Source organism: Daldinia childiae (assembly GCF_008694065.1).
Source record: "Daldinia childiae strain JS-1345 chromosome Unknown Scaffold3, whole genome shotgun sequence".
In the NCBI taxonomy this organism is placed as follows: Eukaryota; Fungi; Ascomycota; class Sordariomycetes; order Xylariales; family Hypoxylaceae; genus Daldinia; species Daldinia childiae.
The window spans coordinates 2835965-2858876 of record NW_022984644.1 but is presented as its reverse complement, the minus strand read 5'-3'; the positions used below and the strand labels follow the sequence as shown (position 1 = coordinate 2858876).

Here is a 22912-nt window from a genome sequence, read left to right as displayed (position 1 = left end):
GAAATCAACGGGTAGGAATTTCGTCGACGAGTGGCTGGGCTTTCGAGAGCCTTGGGGCCTTGGGGCCTTGGGGCTTTGGGTCTTTGGGTCTTTACTTGGTGCTACAAAGAACTGGGGCAACCCGTTCTGGTTCCACTCTTTTAACCATCTTAGAGGCAGGAGGTACCTAACCTATGACGGACTTCACCTTAGCAATTGCTGCCTTTCCACTGTATTTAGGTACTTCCATTGTCATAACCCGATATTCTTCCGAGCTATTTTACCCCCTTTCTCTTATTGACAAGAGGTAGGTATCTTCAAACTTGAATGTTGTGAGAAGTTCTCAAGTTAGTTATCTTTCATATATTTCATGATGCATTTTGGATTCAGTTTTGGCTAGTTGCTGCCGTCATCAGATCAACGTATTTGCATGTAGACTAATACCGTTAATCCCGAGTGCTGACAAACAACCATCATCGTCATATTTCGTGCGTAACTCAAACAACCCCACATCATCATATTTAATTCAAAGATCAGTTAGTCTGTATAAGAAACCTCCCGACTTGAAAGTGTTACGGACTCAGTTTTAGAAACAACATATACCAGGTTAATATGCGTTTACTAAAGAGCAGCAGCTGAATAATAGATCCTACTACTTTGTCAATTATAATATCGTAACTAGCCTATAATAGACTGATGCACATACTATAATTATTTCTGGAACAACAAGACAAGCGAAGCTCTCATATACTTTAATACTTTATGTTCAATATAAATAAATGTTGCAGAAATCTCTCTCAACCAATGCCTATTCATCCATTATGAATTAAACTAATTATTGATAAAACATAGTGACCTACTAAAGCTTACCTTGATAGGAGTGCTGATTGAGACACAACATATGTTAAAGTATTTGAATAGTTCCGTATTCCTTAAGGTAAAGGATAGGACAATATATAAATCTTACCAGCCTAGCATTAGAAAGAGATTATATTTAGATAGAGATTATATCTACCTATCTACTATACATTGGCATTGCCAATATTCCAACATACTACCTTGATCTGATACGGTTAACTGTCAATAAATAACCGTTAATAATGCAATACTATTAAACTATAGTCAAATGTGTAAAAAAAAAATTCCATAACCATTAAATGCCCAAGGAAAATTCCTACTAGGTACCTAGGTAGCATGTTACTTACGGGTGGCCAGTACAGCCAGAAGAGATGATCGCCGATATCAGCTCGGTGTTACGGGATTAAACCGAGGGCTCTTATGTAAAGAATCAACTAAAACTAAAAGCAATGCGAAGAAGATATAGGTATAGGATTGGGTCGGTGTAATGAGAAATTCGTCCGAGACTATGGCGACTATGAGATTCTAGGTGTACGTTATATTGTACGGCAGTAATACGACGGAGGCAAGCTGGAAGAGCCGGTTACAATATGTTTCTTTCAGCAAAGTTGTTATTGTTCTACATACAGACTACCTTCTTGAGTCATCAAGAAACACGTAAACAGGTGCTGTGGCGTAATTGATTGAGTATTTGACGAAAGAGTGACGCTGCAGAGAAGATCATCATACCTACTTAATTTATCTGTCCATTGTTAGAAGCACCCGGCTGCATGAGACATGTCCGGATTGGGAGTAGATACTCGTAATATCGTGGGACTACGCCACCAAAAGTACCTCATATGTGCTTGTTCGAGGTTCTTAAAGCTTGTAACTATCCGTTATTGGGCTACAGTAGACTATTTGGACATTTAACCAACAAGCTGGAAGTACCGTATCATGAAAGATACGTCTGCCAAGCTCATTCCATGATGTCTTTAGAGCTAACCCTTGGAGTATGTATGTAGTTTTTTTTCTTAGCGAACTCCACGACTTGCTGATAACATTCAAAACCATCTTAAAAGAACTTTGGTATTACCCGTAGTTATTCAAATACAGTCTCTACCAAGATTACAAGGCATAAGCCCTAGTATAGATAGCCGTGCGCAGGTCACAAGGACTCGGGAGAAACATTCACGAAACGGATGAAGGTCTGTTTTATGCGTAGGTCTCAGATCTGTTTGCTCGTTACCCTTCAGTTCAATCATTACCATATATGCACGTAAATAGGGTGCCGCTATGACATTTCACCTTTTCGGTAATACCAAATTTGCCTAGTAGATCTTAGCCGCATTCAAAATTAAATCCCCCGGGTTGTCCGATGGGTACAAAGCTGATGCACGTGGATATGGGCTGACATGTCATATTGGACCCCTGGCTCACTTCCCTGGAGATGAGTACCGCCCTTTTGAGTACGGGGTGAAGATAACGAATGGTACCCGGGTATTACCGTAAACGGGTAGCGAAACAAAATTCGTCGTCGAGTACTAGTGTAAGTAGTTCATGCTTGGAGGGAGATAGCAAGGATCTAGATAGGAACAAATCCCAATATTTCCAAGATGAGGAACCCATCAAACCCCAGCTTAAGTATGTACATGGCACGGTGACGACAGTTGAGACATTCTTGAGTTAGGACAAGGCTATTATTGCTTCGGTTCGCCTTAACCCTATATCTAACATATTATATACCATAGCATCCTCAGCTGCAGATTTAATTATTAGAGTCAGGGATGTTCATAACCCCAAGTGTCAACCCCTGCTACTGCATAATAAACAAAATGGACCTTGAGCCATTGCTACCCTCCTGTTTTCTTAGCCGGTAACGAATTTCGAGAAGAATTCTCGCTTAAGTCTTCCGCACCCGCTCACCGTCGATTGGTGACTGCGTAACTCCAGCATAAGCTTCAATTCCAACTACGGATTCGGAGCCGGTATATGTATTCCCTCGCCGGCAAGCGAAGAGGGTTTCTCACCTCAGCAACAAGCCGACCGGTATTGCTCCGGGAGTGAGGGCTTAAGACTCCGGTCCCGATATGTCTATCGTCCATGCCCGGCTCTCGATCATAGGAAGCAGTGATGACCTTGCGACACCAGTAGCCGATCGTATCGAGACCGACCTCGTACCGCTCACCAGCGAAGGATCTAAGATCATTGCCTCAGGTGTGATTCTGGTTCTCCTCACCGCGTTATGGACCGCCCTACGATTTTGGAGCCTTCGACGAAGTGGTCGAGCATTTATGGTGGATGATGGATTGAACCTAGGAGCGGTGGTCCTGTTCTATGGCCTCATAGCGATGGAGTTCTCTATGGTGCTAGCAGGCGGTATGGGCCATCATGTCGGAGAGCTACAGGACTGGCACGTAGTGCGACTTATGAAGGTTCGTCAGTCCATCAATTAAATACCACAAGGCGACTCCACGACGACCTTCTAGTTCCCAGCCCCTTGTCATGGGGAACAAAATGCAAGCACTAACAAGTATAATCACTACAGACTATTTATGCTGGCCAATTTCTATATGTGGCTTCTCTCGGCCTGATAAAAATCAGTGCTATCTTGATGTTGATACGTATCTTCTTCGACCATCGGTTCAAGCTTGCTGCCATAGCTATCTTGGTTTTCACCGTCATTTGGATGGTTGTGGGTATGCTCATCGAGTTTCTAATATGCCAGCCAATTGAAATGAACTGGCACATTCGAATGGCTGGCACTTGCGGAGATCAGAAGGCGGCCTTCGCAGCAATGAGTGTCATCAATATCATAAATCAGCTTATGATCTTAGCCCTACCCCTGCCTATGATCTTGAAACTTCAGATGGAATGGCGGTACAAAATTGTCACCATTTGCATATTTAGTATTGGTATACTGTAAGAAAGACTCGTCTCCCGAATAACCAGCATCTAAGTTAACACATTCCGCACCATATATAGTACATTAATATTTGGCGCCATCCACCTTTCTACGGTTATTCAGATCGACCTTACCGATGTACCATACACAATAGTACACGCAACCATTTACGGAACATGTGAGGCCGGAATCGCTATCATAGTATCCAGCTGCCCCCTCCTTCGACCTGTATTCGACACGGTGCTCTCAATGCGTTCATCCAGAAATAACACATGGAGAGGCAAAGGCACGATTCTCACACTATCCAGGACACGTAAAAGCACCAAATCAAGCGGATTCACTCGGATGGATACTGAGTCGCGAGAGGAGCTCGAGTTAGGCAACATGGGAGCGCATCGAGCCAAGCGAGATACGTTCATTACAGTAGGCAAACGGCCTACATTCCGCGATGACGACGATAACAGCTCTTTACAAAAGATTGTAGTGACGAGCGAGACTATCGTCAGTAGAGTCAAGGGAGAGCTCTAATTTTAATCCAACTTTTGCTTTTTCGATTGGGTCACCTAGGGTCTAGAAAAAATCAAACCGAGCCGCAAGGCTCACTTGCAACGAATGTTATAGTTGTATTTGGGACGGAGTTGCCATAATCGAATCCAAGACGCGTTTATAACATTGCTACTTAAATCTGAAAGGCGATTCAGGTAGTAGTTATATGTTTCGGTTTGGAGCCTGTAGCTCCTTTCATCCCCTCGATATATCACTACTATTACCGTACGACATGGACATTGTTTCCAAAAGCATGTATTTACGCCGGTGGACACCATTTTCCTTACTGTATACTCACATAGACCATACTTAATTTACGGCAGGGCATGAGCTTGGCTAGACGACGTCTAGTCGGTGTTAGATAATAATCGGGACAATGATTACTGAGGCGCTAAATGGATATCTGGTCTATGCGATATGGATGGATTGAATTTGGACGAGAAGCACGAGAATACACTGACTCATAATTGTTATAGGAGATTGAAGATAAAGAAACTAATGTCAGATTGGATTGGCTATTTTAATATGGATAATAACCAGACTTAAGACATCGTTATATCAATCGTGTATAACTTCAAGCGCTTATCATTTCCTTCCGTCTCCGTGACGTTTTCGAGCAGTTGTTTTCCCCGAGTTCTCAAGTCTTCTCCATTATCTCTATTCTTAGTGATCATATCAAGCATGGGTCTATGTAATGGCTCAGGGAACATTCCTCACAATCCAAGCTGGCTTTCCTATACGCCATCGAGTATTGATTACCTGTTTGATCATCCTCATGGTAATCTTGGAGATGAAATTGAGCTCTCGCTCAGCCTCACACCCAGTGAGGCCTTCTAGGGCTCGCAGAATATATCCCAGCCGGTGACCATGCGGAGGGGTAGATAGCTTGAAACATCTCCGGGTCGTAGAGTTAAGCCAAATGTACGAGCGCCTAGATCTGCTCCGTATTTGAAGAGATCATCCAACGAGTTGAGCTACGCATCGACAGCCGTGATATTTAATAGATTTCTGACGGCGAAGCAACAAAGTCGGCCCAAACTGACGAGTAAGGTGCGTATTATGGTCGGTATCGTATTGAAGGTATATTGGGTCTAGAGTCCAGCGTTCAAATCTTCCATCGTATCGTACTTCGTTAGGCCATTCCGAAGCGATTGAGTAACTAACCCATAGGAATACACCTCTAGCAGTATCGGCAATCTTCTTGAGGAACGACTGGGCTGTTTGTACATCCAGACCCAGGGCTGACCATCGAAGATGAATCACTAAGTGGCATTGAGTAGAATTCATAATATCATCTCTAGTCGACTCATATATGGAAAAAAACAAAATCTTTATATAATATGAAACGAGTTAAAGAAAACAGGTAAAAATCTATAAGACCTAAAGAAATTCTACTCAATATGTACCTAGGTACCTAAGGTATTTCGGTACTGATGTATTTCGTACCTAACCTAGCAACCAAGCAGGAAGGCGGTATGAATTTTTAGCTCCATCCGGCGGCAGAAAAGCCCCACTCCCGAAAAAATAATTTGGACTTGTCCCGAATCTCAATTCAAGCTTATCTTGAGATACAAGAAAATTTCCGCCTTGAAGCGCAAAACTTCATAATCGGCGCAAATGGTCTCAACAAAGCCAACCTTGAAGCGCAAGGCTTCCGTCGTCGAGGCAGACCACTCCAACCAGCCTCAATCCGACGATGAGTTCGGAGATGGTCTTCTAGAGGGTGTGTTAGAGGACGAATCCGACGATGAGGAGTCCGAGTTAGAAGATGACGACAACGACATCGAGGGGGACACGCTCGATGCCGATGATGATGAATTGGACAGTGACGATATACCAACAGATGATGAGGGACTAAGGAAAAAGCAATTATCAAATGGATTCGAGTCTGACGAAGAAGATGTTGGTCCTCACTACAAAATTGAAACAGACGCCAATGGGGGAACTAGATACGTTTACGATGAGGTTGACCCCGTGTACGATTCAGACGATTCAGACGCCCAAGAACCTATAAACACAATTGGAGACATACCTCTTTCGTTCTACGACTCATACCCTCACATAGGATATGACATCAATGGGAAGAGGATTATGCGTCCCGCTACTGGCGAGGCTTTGGACGCTTTATTAGATAGTATTGAGGTACCGAAGGGCTGGACTGGCCTTACGGATCCTGCAACCGGCAAGCCATTAAATCTGAGCCAGAACGAATTAGAGTTATTACGGCGAGTCCAGATGAACGAAATCCCCGAAGAAGGATACGATCCGTATCCGGTAAGTTTTATGATTCCTATATATATATATATATATATTCGTTCTAATATAGGCCTAGGATTCTGTCGAGTGGTTTACGAGTTTTGAGGAGACGATGCCTTTGAGCGCTGCCCCAGAGCCAAAGCGACGCTTTTTACCTTCCAAACATGAAGCGAAACGAATAATGAAGTTAGTCAAGGCAATTCGAGAGGGCCGAATACTACCGTATAAACCTCCAGAGGAAAAGCAAAGGGAAGAGGAAGAAGAGGAAGAAGTTCATTATGATTTGTGGGCCGACGAGACGCCTCGGCCCCCTAATGTAATGCACATTCCCGCCCCCAAGCCTGCTCCTCCTGGCTATGATCTCAGTTACAATCCACCTCCAGAGTATCTCCCTACCGAGGATGAAAAGAAGGCCTGGGACGAGACCGAACCGGAAGAGCGAGAAAAGGAATACTTGCCCCAAAAATACGACTCTTTACGGAAAACTCCTGCATACGATCAATTTGTCAAAGAACGCTTTGAAAGGTGCCTTGATCTCTACCTTGCGCCTCGAATACGGAAGAATAAGTTGAATATCGATCCTACATCATTACTCCCTAAGCTTCCGCGACCGGAGGAGTTGAGACCCTTCCCTACCATCGCGTCAATTGAATACGCTGGTCACGAGGGTAGGGTACGATCCGTTGCCATTGACCCATCCGGGCAATGGTTAGCCAGTGGTGGTGATGATGGCACTGTGAGAGTGTGGGGCCTCGCAGACGGTAAACAACAGTGGAAAGTCAAACTTAGCAGCGAGGACCCGGTAGATGTAGTGCGATGGCGACCGGGTCAAGAAGCTTCAATCATATCCGCTGCTGTGGCTGAAGATATTTTCTTCATGATCCCATCATTTGGGAGCCCGGAGCTGGAACAGACTAGCCGGGATATATTGGATGCAGGATTTGGTTATGCTACCAACGACAAGCAACTAACAACAGCTAACGGGGCAGCACGAAAAGATCCCCCGGCGAAGTGGTCACGACCAGGGACACGCCTGGAGGATGAGGGTGTTTTACTGAAAGCTACAGTCCGCTCACCCATCAAGTCAATTAATTGGCACCGACGAGGAGACTTCTTCTGCACGGTATCCCCTAGTGGACAAAAAAGTTCCGTGGCCATTCATACCCTATCTAAGCATCTTACTCAAATCCCCTTCCGAAAGCTTCCAGGGTTGGCACAGACAGCATCATTCCACCCTTCGCGACCTATGTTTTTTGTCGCAACCCAAAGGTCGATACGGTGTTACGATCTCCAAAAACAAGAATTAGTCAAGACTATTCAACCTGGCGCCCGCTGGATCTCATCATTTGATGTGCATCCTGGCGGCGACAACTTGGTTGTCGGATCATACGATCGTCGTTTACTCTGGCATGATCTTGAGATGTCAAACAGGCCGTATAAGACAATGCGATTCCATCCTCAGGCAATCAGGGCTGTGAAGTTTCACCGTATCCACCCACTATTTGCGGATTGCAGTGACGACGGTACTCTACAAATATTCCATAGCAAAGTTGTGAGCGATCTGATGGAAGGACCAACTATTGTGCCTGTGAAGATGCTCAAGGGACATAAGGTAGTCAACAGACTTGGTGTGACAGATATTGATTGGCATCCCCAACATCCATGGTGTGTAAGTGCGGGCGCCGACGGAACATGTAGATTATGGACATAAGCTCGCCTTTTATGGAAGGAAACGGGTGGGTGCCTAGTAGCAGAGCACGGTTCACCGGACTTCCATTATAAAGAGTCTTGTAGCGACGGCGTTTAGAGAAATATACCTTCTATACATACATTTATGAACTCTCGCCTTATTCCCAGGATTAGCCTTACATTCTATCGCCTCGTTGTGTTTAAACGAGCTATAGCCTATTGGTCCTTGACTCCACTCGTTTCACTACATGCTTCACCATGGTGCCCAATCAAAGAGGTATGTCATCTTAGTCTCTCGCCCAGTGATTCGCCGTGTCCTATGCAAATCATACTCTAAGATCGTGAATGGTTAGTCAGGCTACATGATACACACACGGTTGTGTTGGACTGGCATTACCCATCCAACCATTACTGCCCAATGATCCGATCCTCCTCCTTTATATCTCTCTGCCTAGAACACTTCTTACTGCTATTGTCATCCTGGAGTATGTAATCATCATCCATCTACTACTTTATCCATATCTGTTGTTTATTAACGCAATGTAATGCAGAGCTGATCCTCTTTTGACAAGATATGTTCTCCCCATACTAGCAAAGAGCAATTTTTCAGCTTCAATATTCACATCCCGACCGCCTATCATTGCTGTATATGTCATCGTTATCAGCTAAAGAGGGAAGGAGAGAAATACAATAACGATGGTGTTCTATATCACCTCCTCGACCACTTAACCATCTATACAGAGTTCACATTGCTCGGGATTAATCAGGATGATGGATCTGTGGTCGATTAACAAATCACGACAACATCTCCCTAACACAACCAAGGGTAAGTATAGACGTTGGTATAAGTAATAACTCTTCTCCAGGCACTGCCAAGACGAAAAAAATAGTGATATTCCCGTACCGTAGTCTTGGTACCGGGACAACGGAAGGATGACGTTGGCGTTGCTCAGGCCCCTCTTATAGCAGCGTAGCAAGTCACATGCTAATTAGAACTAGTTGTCTGTGTTATATTTGTACGGGGTAGTAGCGCTATTTGTACATTGGTAAGTAATCTTAACGAGATCTCACTATTTATTACCAATTTAACGACTGAAGACACAATCTATTTACGACATAACGATCGATACGATGTCAAGGGGGTAAATATACCTGTCCTACGGACACAATTAGTGAAAGATAGGACATCTCGTTAAGTCCCGATGAATCCACCTCCACCTCCAAGTTTCTAGACTTTAGAAATAAGGCCGTGCTACTCAAGAGGGGGGCATGCCAGATGAGGACCCAGTTCTCAAGACCCACTGAGATGGGTATGACAAGAAATGTTAATACATACCTAACCCAGACAGCAAGGAAACAAAGGTCAACCTCCTAAGAAAGGTCTAGGAATATCTAGATGTCGTGAACCGGTACTCAGAATGGGTGTAGTCGACTTAATAGGTACTGCTATCAGAAAACAGCAAAGAGACTAACAGAACTTTGGTCTGAGCCGGGCTAGGCATATCCATGGGTCAGTCCATCAGTCGATCACCCTTTAAGATGGAGCCAGAACAATCACGGCTAAATTCGAACGTGTTGGCAGTCTTGCGAATAGAATCTCGACTTCTAAAGAATTATCCCTACTCCACAATCTACCTCGTTATCGAATTTTCTACTAGCGGGATCCCCTCAACGATTTGGTCGACAGCAATTAGTCAATCCTCTTAACTTACACTTCTTTCCTATCAAGTTAATCAAAGTTACTGGCTGCTGGAAGCTATTCTTTCGACGATATTTTCCCAACAATCCCGACTCCGAAAATCGGTTCGCTGGTTCAACTGGATACCATTCCACGCCACCGACGTCGATTAGGGGCAAAGCAAGAATAATGTGTGTCTATACCTCCACGTATATTATTGTACGTGATGGGACAATAGCTCGAACCAAGATCGTACCAGTATTCTTTCTACGGCGATCAGAGTTATAGCACTCTACAATACCTCGTTGTGTCACGCGATCGATCTATCTAATATGGTACCAACGTTCATTACTCTACGGAGGCAAACACAGCAACAGCTTTTCGTCCAAAGTAAAAGGTTGAAGATGGGAAATGGATTTGTCGGCCTGCGCATTATTTGGTGTCGACACGGACCTATACGATGCGGATTTCACCCACCTCCGAGGCGTTCCGATCAGTATAGAGTGAAGGTGAAGAAGAAGAAGAAGAAGAAAAGGTGGTATAAAGATGTTTTATTCTATTTAGTCCCATTTTTGGCACTAGGAGAATAACGACGATGCAAGGGAAGAAGGGGCCAAGTAGGGTGGCCATCTATCAGTCAGTTTGCACTCCTATTGTTCTTTAAATACTTTTTTAGTGTCATATTTATTGCTCATTCTACTTCTCCCTTTCTTTTATTCAATCTTCTAAACGTATTCAATAGAAGTTACGTGGATATTTTAATTTAGAAATGTTCTATCACGAGTCACGAACTTTCAATTGGCGTTTTCTTACTCTATGTACAGGAAGCCTTGTCCAATCTGTCTGCACTTTCTTCTTTTTATCTTTATTTTTTTGGTTTATTTCATTTTTATTAGCTGCGGGAACTGCGACTACATAGCTGTACGATCAATCCCGACAGACCGGCTACCTACCTGGCTAGTAGCCATTTATTCGGGTCGAAGTCCGGAGCCATGGGCATAGCGGTGATAGCGATAGTGGCGGGTATTCGGCGCAGTTAAACAATGGCCAAAAAAGCAAAAAAAAAAGAACTTCTCTGCAGAAGACATCCCCGCATTCGACAGTCTCAAATTGGGTTACGTGGATCTGAGTGAGATAAAAGGAAAAAATGTGTGGCGGTGCGGAGAATCAAAAATGGTGAAGATGTTGCCTCGGGCCGCAATTTGGGGAATGGTAAGTGAACCTTCTTTTTCGTTTCTATATGCGGTGTGATGGAGTACGGCGACAGTGATAGTGGTTGCGTTGCGCGATGCAATGTCAGATGATGTAGGCTTGCAGTTGGGGGCTTGAGATCTAGAAAGGGCTACATGACGACGAGGCTTCGATGTGACAGCGTCATCTTTAGCTATGTTCGAAGTTGAACAAAAAGATGAAAGGTACTACATTCCCCCTTCCCCCCAAAAGGAGGGAAGATATTAAGGGCTATACGAGCAGGCACCATAAGTATGACCGAGGACCGAGAATCGAGATCGAGCGCACTATGGAAGACCAAGAAAAGATTCGGGTCACGTCAACATTATCATTCGTTATATTAATACCCAAGACGAACTCCCCGGACGCCGCAAAGCTTGACTAGAAAACATGAACCTCCGTCTGACCACTCCATCTACACAAGTCTTATGTGGTTGCTATATGGATGGATGAGAACCAAACTATATGGTGGTTCAAAATAGATATGAGGACGAAAATATCATAACCCTATTAGTTCCAAACATTATTGATCAAAAGAAACCTTTTCTCTCGAGTTACCCCTCCGAACACCGATCCAAGTACAGGTACACAACACTGCCCGTGTTATTATTCATCGTCATCGTCATCAACATCATCGCCCTTAGGCTTCAGACACATCTTCGTCTCGAATGCTCCTCGCCTTAGCGGTAACAGGGTCGGTAGGGATATCGGACCAGCGTCCGACGTCGCGAAGCATCTCGGCATCATAGTGCTCATGCGCCGAGGGGACAACGCACCACGACATGCTAGTCGCCATCGAGGTGCGGCTCTTAGGAGCTTTGGTCATCAAATGGGTGGTGCTCCAGTAGTCAACTGGGTCGACCTGCTCAGCACGTCCGACTCGGGGAAGCCAGCCATAGACATTACCGTCAAATGACTGGGCGTGGTTGGTGTAGTCAAGCGCGGCGATGGCTGCCGTGGTCAAGGGCTGGGCACTATCATCACCGACATAGTTGTGGTTGATGTAATAACCCAAGTTGGGCCGAGACACGAAAGGGTCACCATGCTTTAAGGTGGTGTTCGTGTTAGAACATGATGGTGTGTATTGCATGAAGGTGTAGTTCGCGTCGCTACCAGTCATCACGTGCTCAATGTCGTTGTTGATACGATTCATATTTTTAATTGGGAGGCACCGCCTAGGTTGAGTGGCAGGGCCGTTAGGTCGTGTACAAGGGAAATTTTCGTCGTTGAGGTGCGGGGGGCGATCCTCGGTGAATTTATCGATATAAAAGTAGTCAGAGGCCTCTCCGCCATCGCATTCCCGGTCCGGTTCGGAGCTTCGGTCGGTGAGGATGGCATGAGTAGAGCCTGACGTTTTAGGAGACATGTTTAGTAAAAGATAATAAGATCGTGTAGGTCAAGTATAGGTCAAGTATAAGTCAAGGAGGATAGTCGTTATTAGTTAAGGCAATGAGGAATAGCTAGGTGCTGCCTGCTATTAGTATTTAGCAACGTCTTATCCGGGATTGACAAACTTACTTTGCGTTATAGGGGTTTTAGCTGTTGGCATATATTTTAGAGAAAACGATGGCTACGCTTAGACGATATCGTCGACAGGCATCCGTTATCGAGATAAATATAATATATTTGTATTATAGGGTATAGGTTGGTGTGGGTCGAGCAATAGTACGGCAAACAACTATTAGAGTCGCTGCCGCCTCCGTTATACCCTTTATGTTCTCTTTAAGTATATTTATGTCGAGAGATAGAGAGGAAAGAATGTGGAGGGGGATCAAAGTCGTGGGACTAGTTAGGTTTTATATTTTGTTTAAATGTTGTAAAGGTACCAAGCCCAATTGGATCTTGCTAGTCTCAAGGCTCTCTCTCAGTGATTCAAGCCGGCATTATGAATGCGTGTACTGGTGACTGGCGGGCCGGATGTTATTATTTATTATTGAAGCTAGCATTTGAATCACGGGCTGTGTACTATGTAGTAAGTACTGGGAGCAACTCCTGGCAAAGACAGTATTTGACATATGTACACGTCCAATATGAGAAAAGTTCTTATGTCATACTAACACTGCATATATCTCTAACCTGGGGTCTTTAGGTATTGCACATGTATACCTATATGTACCCAATATACATACATATCTGCATATATACCTAGAATAGGACTATGCACTGGGACGAGGAAAACCAGAATGGATGGTAAATGGTTAAAATATGCCTACATAGTATATCAGAGCTCTAGTGCCAATCATCCGCCTCACTCTTTCTTAGGCCATCCTATGGTTTGTCTACGGTATGTAGGTATCCATAGGAGGTTATTTCATATTCTGCATCAGTGATCAGATGAGTGAGGGTTTTTTTTCCCCTTCCCTTCCATGACATGACATGACCAATGGCCAAGCATAAGTTTCGTTAAACCAAGTTGCCCAGCTCGAAGCTAGTATCTTACAGTTCATACATACATTATGTGCACTGTGATAACTCCAAGCCGAGCCAGGTTTAAGTACCTCATATGTAGTGTAGTGTATGTAGTCTGACTGACATGGGCTGGATCCCCTGCTTCAAATGTACATGGGGTCTTCTGATCGAACCGGACGCTAAGAGTACGAGGGGTATCCTGCGAAGCATCAAGCCTTTAAAAAAACGATGCCGGTGAATTACAAAGGAAGATTCCGAAGAGTGGGACGTGGGGGAAGTTTTGATGTAGGTAGTTAGGTATTCAGTTTTATTATGATGCGGTACCTTTGGTGTCCAACCGATAGATTGGTTCCAGGTCTGTATGCATCTGCATGGAAATTTCCTATGACTGAATCAGCTGGTACTGCTTTGCATTACGTATAACTAATCCGTATATATATATGCATCAAGTATATGCTGTACACTATATGCTGTATGGATTGCCATCACGCAGATGTGGCATATTCAATCAAGGTACCCGTTAGAAAATGTACTATGGTAAGACAGGTCCGTAAAGATGCGATTGATTAATGCCAGGAACAATTAGGGCCCCTCTCACAATAAAATAAATAAGGGTGTGAGTGAATGGTGGATGGTGGTAACGGTGTATGCAATGTACATAGTCCCGGCTACCAAGCATACCAAGCATACCAAGCATAGATGGAGATGTAGAATTGATGAAAATACTATTACATGTTACGACCAAGTGCCGAGTGAGAATCGCACATCGTCCAAGAATCTTCAATAGGTACGCCAATCCTATGATACACGACCTTAATCACACAAGGGCGTTATGTTCCTACAAAAAATACGTACATCTCAGGAATAAGGAAATAGAACTCGACTAGGGCCTACATATACGTACATAGGTAGGTATGTACACTCCTCATATGGTCCGATAGAATATGTAAAAGGTTCAAGTTAGTATATGTGTAGTATACCACATATGATGTATAGGAGGTATGTAGGTAGTGTATGTATGTCTCACTTGCTGGCATAAGGAGAAACAGATCCCGGCATCACACCCAAGACATCCAAGACTTCTTCATCCGCCCTACTACTCGGGACCAGAACGTTCTAGGAAAACTATTGTTCTTTCTCAACCCGTCAATTTTTGGCCAACCGCTTTTTTAACGGAAATCGCGAAATAGACAGGGCAACCAACAACATACCTTACCGTTTGTTGGTCAACTTTAGCAGCTCGACGCTTATTCTTCAGGGTGGTCCTGGATCCTTAGTCCCGGACTAGGGGCCCAGGAAACTATTCAACCATTGGAGCCGGGACGACAAGGGTTAACACATTTATCCCCAGAACCCTGGTCATCGACCCATTGTATCGGCGCCTTAATCTTCTTTCCCTCTTTAACACTTCGACACTTTAACACTTTGCTAAACGGTACATTCACAATACCTTCTGCTTGGAAATCCGGACTTAAGTTTTAGTATATGCATCGTAGTTTAATCCAGCAATGGTCTTGTAAGCTAACATAGTGTTTCACTACCTGGCCGTAAAAATTCCGAGTGGTCAAGACGATCGAAGATGAAAGACATTGCTAAACTGCTCACCGATGAATCTATATCCGTACAACCCTAGACACTTTCCTTTGTTCGTCGCTTGTTAGCTTGTCAAAGCTGGGGTGCTACAATCCCGTGACGCAACATTGCAGAAATAAACGGCGATAACAATAATAATAATAGTAGCAGCAGTACAACAATACGAGCCAAGTTTCAGAAACGCATGCCATAGGTAATCACCTTGCAAACTCTTCGTCGATGGTCGTCGAGGCTGCTTAGGCCCGGTTTTTTTTTTAATCTATTTGCAATACCGAGGTGACAAGTTCGAACTTGGATGGCAGGGTGCCATAGAGAATTTGGCCATACATAGAGCACACGGGAAGAGCATGGCAGGTATGCAATCATTATTGTATTCATGAAGAGCACACCGCTTCCAAAACTCTACTATTAGAATACTGTTATTCCGAGGCGAACTCTTTGCCTATGGTCTCGGGGAGATGGTCTCGACACAACTAGGATACGCTGCCCCAGAATAGCTACACTATTCCGATAGAATGCTTACCACCACCCCCCATGCGCTTATCCTTGCCTCACATCGGCTCGAGTATCAACAAGACCCAGCATACCTACCAACATATATCCACACCATCTTAATCCTCCTCCCCCCCGCTGTGTTACTCTATAAGCGCGCGCCTTTCCTGACGCTATCTAACTACTGAGACTTGCAAACATTATTCTCGGCTATCTATCTGGTTTTAAATCTTGGGCCGGTCGGCGGCGCGAAACTTAGCGCTGTTTGCGTGGCGTTTTCTCAGCTATTCATTTGCCGCGGAGACAGTGAAGACCATTTCGTGCTTACGTCTCATCTGCTTTTAATAAGTGCCAGCCTTCCGCACAAAAAAATATTTAGAGCAGGGACAATATGAAATAGGAATAAGTAAATGTCGAGTTGTATGACAGTTCCAAATCGACTACATACAGTACCAAGTTACGCAATCAAGGACGAGGATCAGGGATTAAGAGGGTGGAAGAGAATACTAACACGGGAAGTGGGGGACTCGTTCATGACGGATCCAGGGGACATACCTACATGAGAACAATCATCCGAATCTTTAGATGGCTTAATGGCTTTACGTGGGCGATTCTTCACACAGCCATACTACTCAAAAGTGAGAGGGTACCCTATATGCTTTGGTAGGTACCTAATGTAAGTCGCCAAAAACAGCATGCTTAGGAAAATCCGAGGTATTAAACATCTAAGCCTGTAGCTAAGAATACGCCTAGAAGCAAGGTACACGAAACACCCAGCTGAGGTGGTATTGGTCAACTGGCGCCTCTAGTAGGACAGACCTGCATATAGATACTTGCATATGTACGTAGGACGTAGGACTTTTTTTTTTTTTTTCTTCTTCAGGGGAGCAGGGACATGACGGTAGTATGCGAACATCTCTAGTATGCAGGTAGACCTTTAAGGACAGGTGCCTTATCTGTACGCCAAAATCTACGTCCTACGGAACATACGTAATCTCGCTATACTAGTATAGGGATCGTCGTAGTCACGGCATGGAGGGTAAATCACAAGGAGGAATAATTAATTTAAAATTTCGACATGGAGCCTGCAGACTGGATTTTTAACGAGCATGTCAGTTGTACGAATCGGTAGTGTAGATGGTCGCCATCCGAGGCCGTCGGCCGTGTAAGTGTGTCTGACCAGCTCGGCACACTTCCGCCTTCGCTTATCAGCCTTAAAAGAAAAGACAGGTGTGCTTGTGCCTTGGCTACTATTAGGTACCTAGGTACCTAAGCTACCGTTGCTGCTGTAGCACACCGTCATTTCCTAATGTCCTTCTGGAACGTTTCTAGAAGACTATTTGATCATGCAGGGATAGATTAGACCAATTGTCGATCTCATCCGCCATTCTTCCATATGTCAGGGTTACCCTAGTACCCTTACAGTGATCATTTATAGACTCTTGTCAACATTCACCTAATCTTGTAGCTCTTGCTCATGGTTTAGAAACTTGACCTTGAAGATGAGTGGTATGGTTTCCAGAAGAACACAATGGAGATTCCACTCCAGAATAGAAGCTGTATGACTGGTTTAGAAAATCCCCGAAATCCCACAATATAATCTATTGACTGTCCTGATTGGACTTGCCTTTTTCAAGGGTAATCCATTCTGTCCTTCTAGCACTTGAAGACATACTTCATATTTAACGATAACCTGAAGGAAACAAATTCCTCTGTTCCTTTACTTTAACAAGCTATTAACCTCTAGCTACCGAGCCGGAATGAATGTTTCTCAGTTAGGTGCTATAGCATAGGCTTACGTACCTAGGTATGCATATCTCTTATGCTTGAAGAGATACGTAGGATGTGGGTGATACCCAAGTACCTAAGGTATGGTATAAGGTTCTTTGCAACATGAATAAATTTAGGGTAGGCAATCCACGCTCTCATTCGAACCCCCTTTTTCCACTTGTTGCACTTCTTCTGCCCTTCAAGTATGCTACCCACACAGGTACACACATACGCTCTTGGCTTCAAGGAACCGTCCTACGCTACTAGCCATCAAGGCCTCCATTGCAACGGCGGCTAGATTACCCCCTGCGTAGCTCTTATAAACATCTCCACATACCCGTTTGTCATGAGTGCGTATGTACATGATGTAGACGCACCTTAAGACGTGCAGCTGATCGATTCCGAGAATCCACAGTCCTGCAGAAGAGGGTCTGGTCTGCAAGACCCTTCTTATTAAGGAACTCTCTGATCGAAAATTTAATTGCGCATCGCATCTGCGATGCACGTACCTAAACTTGCCGAAGAATAACCTCGCGGGCTTCTTAAGGTCGATCAAATGCTACCACATAAAGCATCGTCATGTCCGAGCCGTCCTTACCTAAGGTAAGATTCTCTCTATCGACGCTATCCCCCCCAGGCTTCCTCCCCAGCTTCCCAATTAGACCATCCGGCTCCACGAGAGGCATGCCGAATAGGATGTGTCCCTCACACGAATAGGACAAAATATATTAGGTAGCCAGCAGCAAGGTAAGGTAAGCAAGCCATGGATGGGTGAGCGGATGGTTAACCCTGCCCTCTTACCTCTCGCATCCCATTACTCACCTTATCCGCGAACGTAATGTAACGGGACATGGGACAATGCACGCCCTTCCAAAAGGGGCATCCTTCTCGAAAGATTCCCTCAGCTGGGGCTGGACGCCCCGGCAGAGGCGACGCCGCGATTCCATACAACCCTTCCTCGACAGGGTCAAGCCCAAATCGAGAACACTAGTCCAGGTATGATGCAACGCCAAGTTGCGAAGGCAAGAAACATTCACCATCCATCACATCTGTGCAAGTAAACAATTTAAGTAAAACATAAAGCTAGCAGCTGCTCACCCGACAGATACATGTACATATCAAAGACTCTCACTCTACTTACACTATACCTGCTTATACATGTTGTAACAGCCATCTATCTGGGCGGTATGTACGCATGTCTTAGAATTATTATCGTAACGGCGACTACTTGACCAACCCCAGCTACGTAGCCATCACCATCATTACATACTACCACTACCACCGTCCAAAATATCCGTCGCGTCCATACCCATACCCATACCATCTCTCCTTGTCTCGTAATTATTACCACTCACCGCCACAATAGTAAAATCTCCAAGATAATACCATGAGGCTCTGCGCGGACCAGTAGCATATCGCGGCAGAGACCACGTCCACATCCATCCATCTCTAGGCTCCGGGGGTTGTGTCACGCAACCCAATCCGCTTTCCCTCGCACTTGTGCGTCGCAAAAAATTTCGCCGCCCACGACCAAGAACCCAAGCCTTCTATCTATCCGCTTTGGGGGCAGATGGCTGCTTAACCTCGCACCAATCCTATTTTCTCTCCCCTTCCCTTTCCTAAGTAATCACTACGCGCATATACACATACACACACATACACACACATACATAGGGTACGCAATATACATACATAGGTACGTATACGTACCTACGTCTATTCCCAACGCCGAGCCACGTCAGAAACGGCAGGCTTCTCGAAGTCATCGGGCCTTGTTTCTATGCATGAGGATATGCAACTACATGTACATCTTAAACATGCAACGAACTCATCTTATTGGTCCCGTCCGGTCTTGCGTACTTACGCACGCTGGGTAATCAGCACCGGGTCTACCAATCGATGCCGTTATATTTCCGTTTACCATGCCTGTCTTGCTTCTACTCATTCATTCATCTACGGCCAAGGCTGCTGCCCGAGTAACCCCCTTTATTTCTAGTACCGCCATCCTGCGCCGCTAGAACGCATATCGCATTTCACCAGCATGTTTTCAGATGACCGAAAACCAGCTGCATTGGCCTCAGGGCTGACTTGGCCCTCCCTGCCCTCCCCTTGCTTTCTCGGTCAACTAGACCGTTGCGCACCCAAGTCTCAGCTAGCTCGTGCTCTTCCTTTACTATGGTGGCTGCAGGAAACGCACAAGATCGTTAGTTAGACTGTTAGTTCGCTGCCGCGCTCTGTGAAACTCCTTCGGGCGTTAACCCACCAGGCGCGATTGTCTTCGCATCAACCAGGCCTGCCGGCGGCACCGCTCCCCCGGTGCTCGCCTTTCGCCTCAGACCCCCGGCTTTCAAGCTACGCGCACGCTGATATGCACTCTCAATTTCATATTCGACCGCACATCTGATGGTTAGTGCACACACGGCCGGCCACACGCTCCGTTCGCCGCGTAGAATCCAGTAGTCTAGGGTCTCGCGTGTTGGGGTCTCGAGCAGGCGCACGAAGTCGCGTGTCGTTACCTTAGGCACGAGCGTCATACTCGATCCCGATGGGACCTCCTCGTCTACCAAGAACTTTCGAATGCCGGTCGGCAACAGACCAAGTGTGTCTAGCTGACGTAGCCGATGGCGAATCTCTAGTCCGACCACCCTGAACAGGTGGCTCGTCATCTGTGCCCGTTTGTGTCGCGCCGTAAAGAGCGATGGGCCGTGCATGTCCGATTCGAGGAAGGGAATCAAATAAGGCCGAGCTTGACTAACTATGAAGTGATTGACATTAAAGAGCTGGGCGACACGCGACAGCGGCGATTTGCGGTCCTTGGCTGATGCATGTGTCCACGGACGGAAGGTATTCGCTGGCGCCCAGGGTATAATCTTACCGTCTATATCTTTGCATAGCACCGTCGTCCGTCTGCTTCCGTAGAGTGACGGAGTTGACGCGTTAGATGCGACAGCCGCGGTCCGAATTAACTTAAATGCCTCGTCAGCACACCCACATCCAAATTTTTCTTTCAAGCAACGCCAAGGGCTTATAGGTAAGGGCCAAGGGTTTAGAGACATACCACATTAGGGGCGGTAATATAGTTCAGTAATGCGGGAATTCCCTCTTGTTCCGCTGTAGCCACGGTAATATTTAAGACGCGCTTACTCCTGTGATATGCTTCCTCAAACGTCAAGTCGCCGAGGTTGTCTCTAACACAATCCTCCAGAACCTTAACATCGAGAAAGTAGCCTTCGTGCCAGAACCTCGCAATCCTACGCAACAAAGTACTGAGAAATGGTGCCCAGTTGCACTTGTCACTATGTATTTGTTGTTCGTGTGTCTTGAAGGCCGATAGATTAATGCCGTCTCCTCTCAACACGCGAGGAAGCTCGTCCTCTGTATGGATAGCTACTAGACTAGCAATGAGCGCACCGGTCGCCGTGCCCGTAATAATACGCGGCAGTAGACCCCGTAGAAATAAGGCCTTGACAACACCTAGATGACACAATCCGAACATAGCACCACCCTGTAGCACTAGAGTGCTCCGTCCAAAAGCCTGTCTCGAATCGTGTAGGAAGTCGAGTTTTCGCTGAGTCGAGAGGGTGTACGTATGAGTATAGCTGTCGTGCAGCGGCGTAACGACACGACGATTGATGTCGTCAATGGCACCAGCGACTTGCGCAATGTATTCCTCAATCAGATATTTGGTTCCGGCAAAGGCTCGGTTATACAACCTTGGGGCTGTGATATTTCCGAGGTTTCGAACCAGGCCGGATTGTACGAGGTCGAGGAGAGACTGTAAGTCATTATTATCACGAGCTTCGGCGATAGTATCGAGACGATCGTTGATGAGCATCCAATCGTAGTAATGCGACGGGGGGTTGTTGCGCCTACAAGAGAACATCCTCCTTGTTAGTATCCCTCGGATATACTTCAGATTGCTACATCATACCAAAGATTCAATTCCTTAAGATTATCCAACTGCAATGCAGCGTGTTCCCAATCTTCGTATGACACAGCATTGCGCAGTGCATCGAGCCGTTCGTCCATCAGGCTTTTCGACGTCCATCTTCCCCAGAGTTTCTAGCATAAGAGGAACTATGTAAGCTTAAGTGCATTTCACCTCGTATTATCACAGCTAGATACTCACTCTATACCAAAATAAAAATACCTCCAGCAATAGGGAAAACACAGCTACGGACACCCCGCAAATTGACTGCATTCTCTCATACCATTCGCATCGGCCGGAATCATCGGTAGGGGAAAATCGACGATGTCAGTAAGGGCGAGGGCGTGTAGATCAAATCCGTAGAAGCTGAGAGACTAGAGGAAGACGACACCCGCCATTACACGTAGCAACGAAGCGACACCGCGAGAGTAATTTTGGTAAATAGATGAGAGTGACCAACATTTGCAGTTAGAATGAATGTTGCGTATCTAATTTGACTTCCAGGGTTTTACATAGGTATGTATCGGCATATAAGATACACAAAGGTATGTATGTACAACGCGCCGGAGCTTGCGAGGGCCGAGCTAGAGGTACATAGCTTATAAACTTGCATGTGAAAGAGAGCTGAGAGCTGAGAGCTCCGAGCTCCCGCTATATGTTAGGTACCTACTCTCACAGCTGTTGTCACCTGCTAAACTTTTAGAAATGGCTTCCTTATTCCCACTTGAACAATAGACAATTTAGAAACAGGTAACCATTTTAATATTCTTAAAATCAATGAATACAAGACATTAGTATCCCAATAATACTTTTTTAGCATCTCAACAAAGCCTCTTTAAGTTTTAGTCATGAATTTTAGGCCAACAGAGTATAAGTCAATTTTAATGAGATATTGTCTCATTGTTTGTAAAAGTTGTTGAAGATATAACTATAGTTACTAGATATGAAACTTACAAGCCTATTCCTAGTAAAGCTTTGTAAAGTTAATATAGATCCAATTTAGCTAAATCTTTAAGATAATGGCAGTAAGTTGGAAAGGGTTGAAAACTATAAGTCTTAGTGTCGTTTGTTTCATGCTACTAATACATGATTCTCCAAAAGCTTCCACTGCTATAATTGGCTTATGTCTTCTTACTAATGATAGGCTAAAGGAGTAATCTATCAGCATACTCTAAGATTTCCTAGGGGAATAATCGAATATAAGTTATAACGATGTTAGCTTGTCCTATGGTGATATGTTTTAGGTAAGAAACCAAGCGTAGTTCACCACATTTTCCTACTTCATTTTCTTTCCTTAGTTATATTAGCATTCATAACTAGCACTATGGGCCACCTCCTCAACGAGGATCTAGCTGCTTTCGACGTCGTAATCTTCTCTATTATAATAAAGACCGTTATCAGTAACCTGCAGCACCTATAGCTGAAACACATAGTGGCCTACGTGGGTTTAAATCTGTTGGATGCCTATCCTAATATACCAATGAGATGTGTACTATATTTACCTTTGACCTTACGTAGTGAAATTGATTTCGTATAATGATCGCCCTTGATAGGCTAGTCTGATAGGTGTACTACACTATGCAAACTACGAACACACTAA

The 22912-nt window shown here is 45.0% G+C and overlaps 4 protein-coding genes across 4 annotated transcripts; 2 read left to right on the top strand and 2 right to left on the bottom strand.

Annotated features, from left to right (window-relative positions):
• Window positions 1–2906: 2906 nt before the first annotated feature.
• Window positions 2907–4249, top strand: GL218_03493 (uncharacterized protein; the record flags this gene model as incomplete). The annotated part of the gene is made up of 3 exons (XM_033580056.1): window positions 2907–3251; window positions 3365–3738; window positions 3802–4249. 3 exons carry the CDS (start codon window positions 2907–2909, stop codon window positions 4247–4249), a joined length of 1167 nt encoding a protein of 388 aa, XP_033437419.1.
• A 1635-nt stretch (window positions 4250–5884) lies between these two features.
• On the top strand, window positions 5885–8234 carry GL218_03492 (Ribosome biogenesis protein erb1; the record flags this gene model as incomplete). Its single annotated transcript, XM_033580055.1, has 2 exons — window positions 5885–6541; window positions 6600–8234. The coding sequence occupies 2 exons, from the start codon at window positions 5885–5887 to the stop codon at window positions 8232–8234; spliced, it is 2292 nt and encodes a 763-aa protein (XP_033437418.1).
• A 3526-nt stretch (window positions 8235–11760) lies between these two features.
• GL218_03491 (uncharacterized protein) lies at window positions 11761–12486 on the bottom strand (the record flags this gene model as incomplete). The annotated part of the gene is made up of 1 exon (XM_033580054.1): window positions 11761–12486. The coding sequence occupies one exon, from the start codon at window positions 12484–12486 to the stop codon at window positions 11761–11763; it is 726 nt and encodes a 241-aa protein (XP_033437421.1).
• Window positions 12487–19600: 7114 nt separating this feature from the next.
• Window positions 19601–21604, bottom strand: GL218_03490 (uncharacterized protein; the record flags this gene model as incomplete). The annotated part of the gene is made up of 4 exons (XM_033580053.1): window positions 19601–20350; window positions 20443–21253; window positions 21316–21446; window positions 21596–21604. 4 exons carry the CDS (start codon window positions 21602–21604, stop codon window positions 19601–19603), a joined length of 1701 nt encoding a protein of 566 aa, XP_033437420.1.
• Window positions 21605–22912: the final 1308 nt, after the last annotated feature.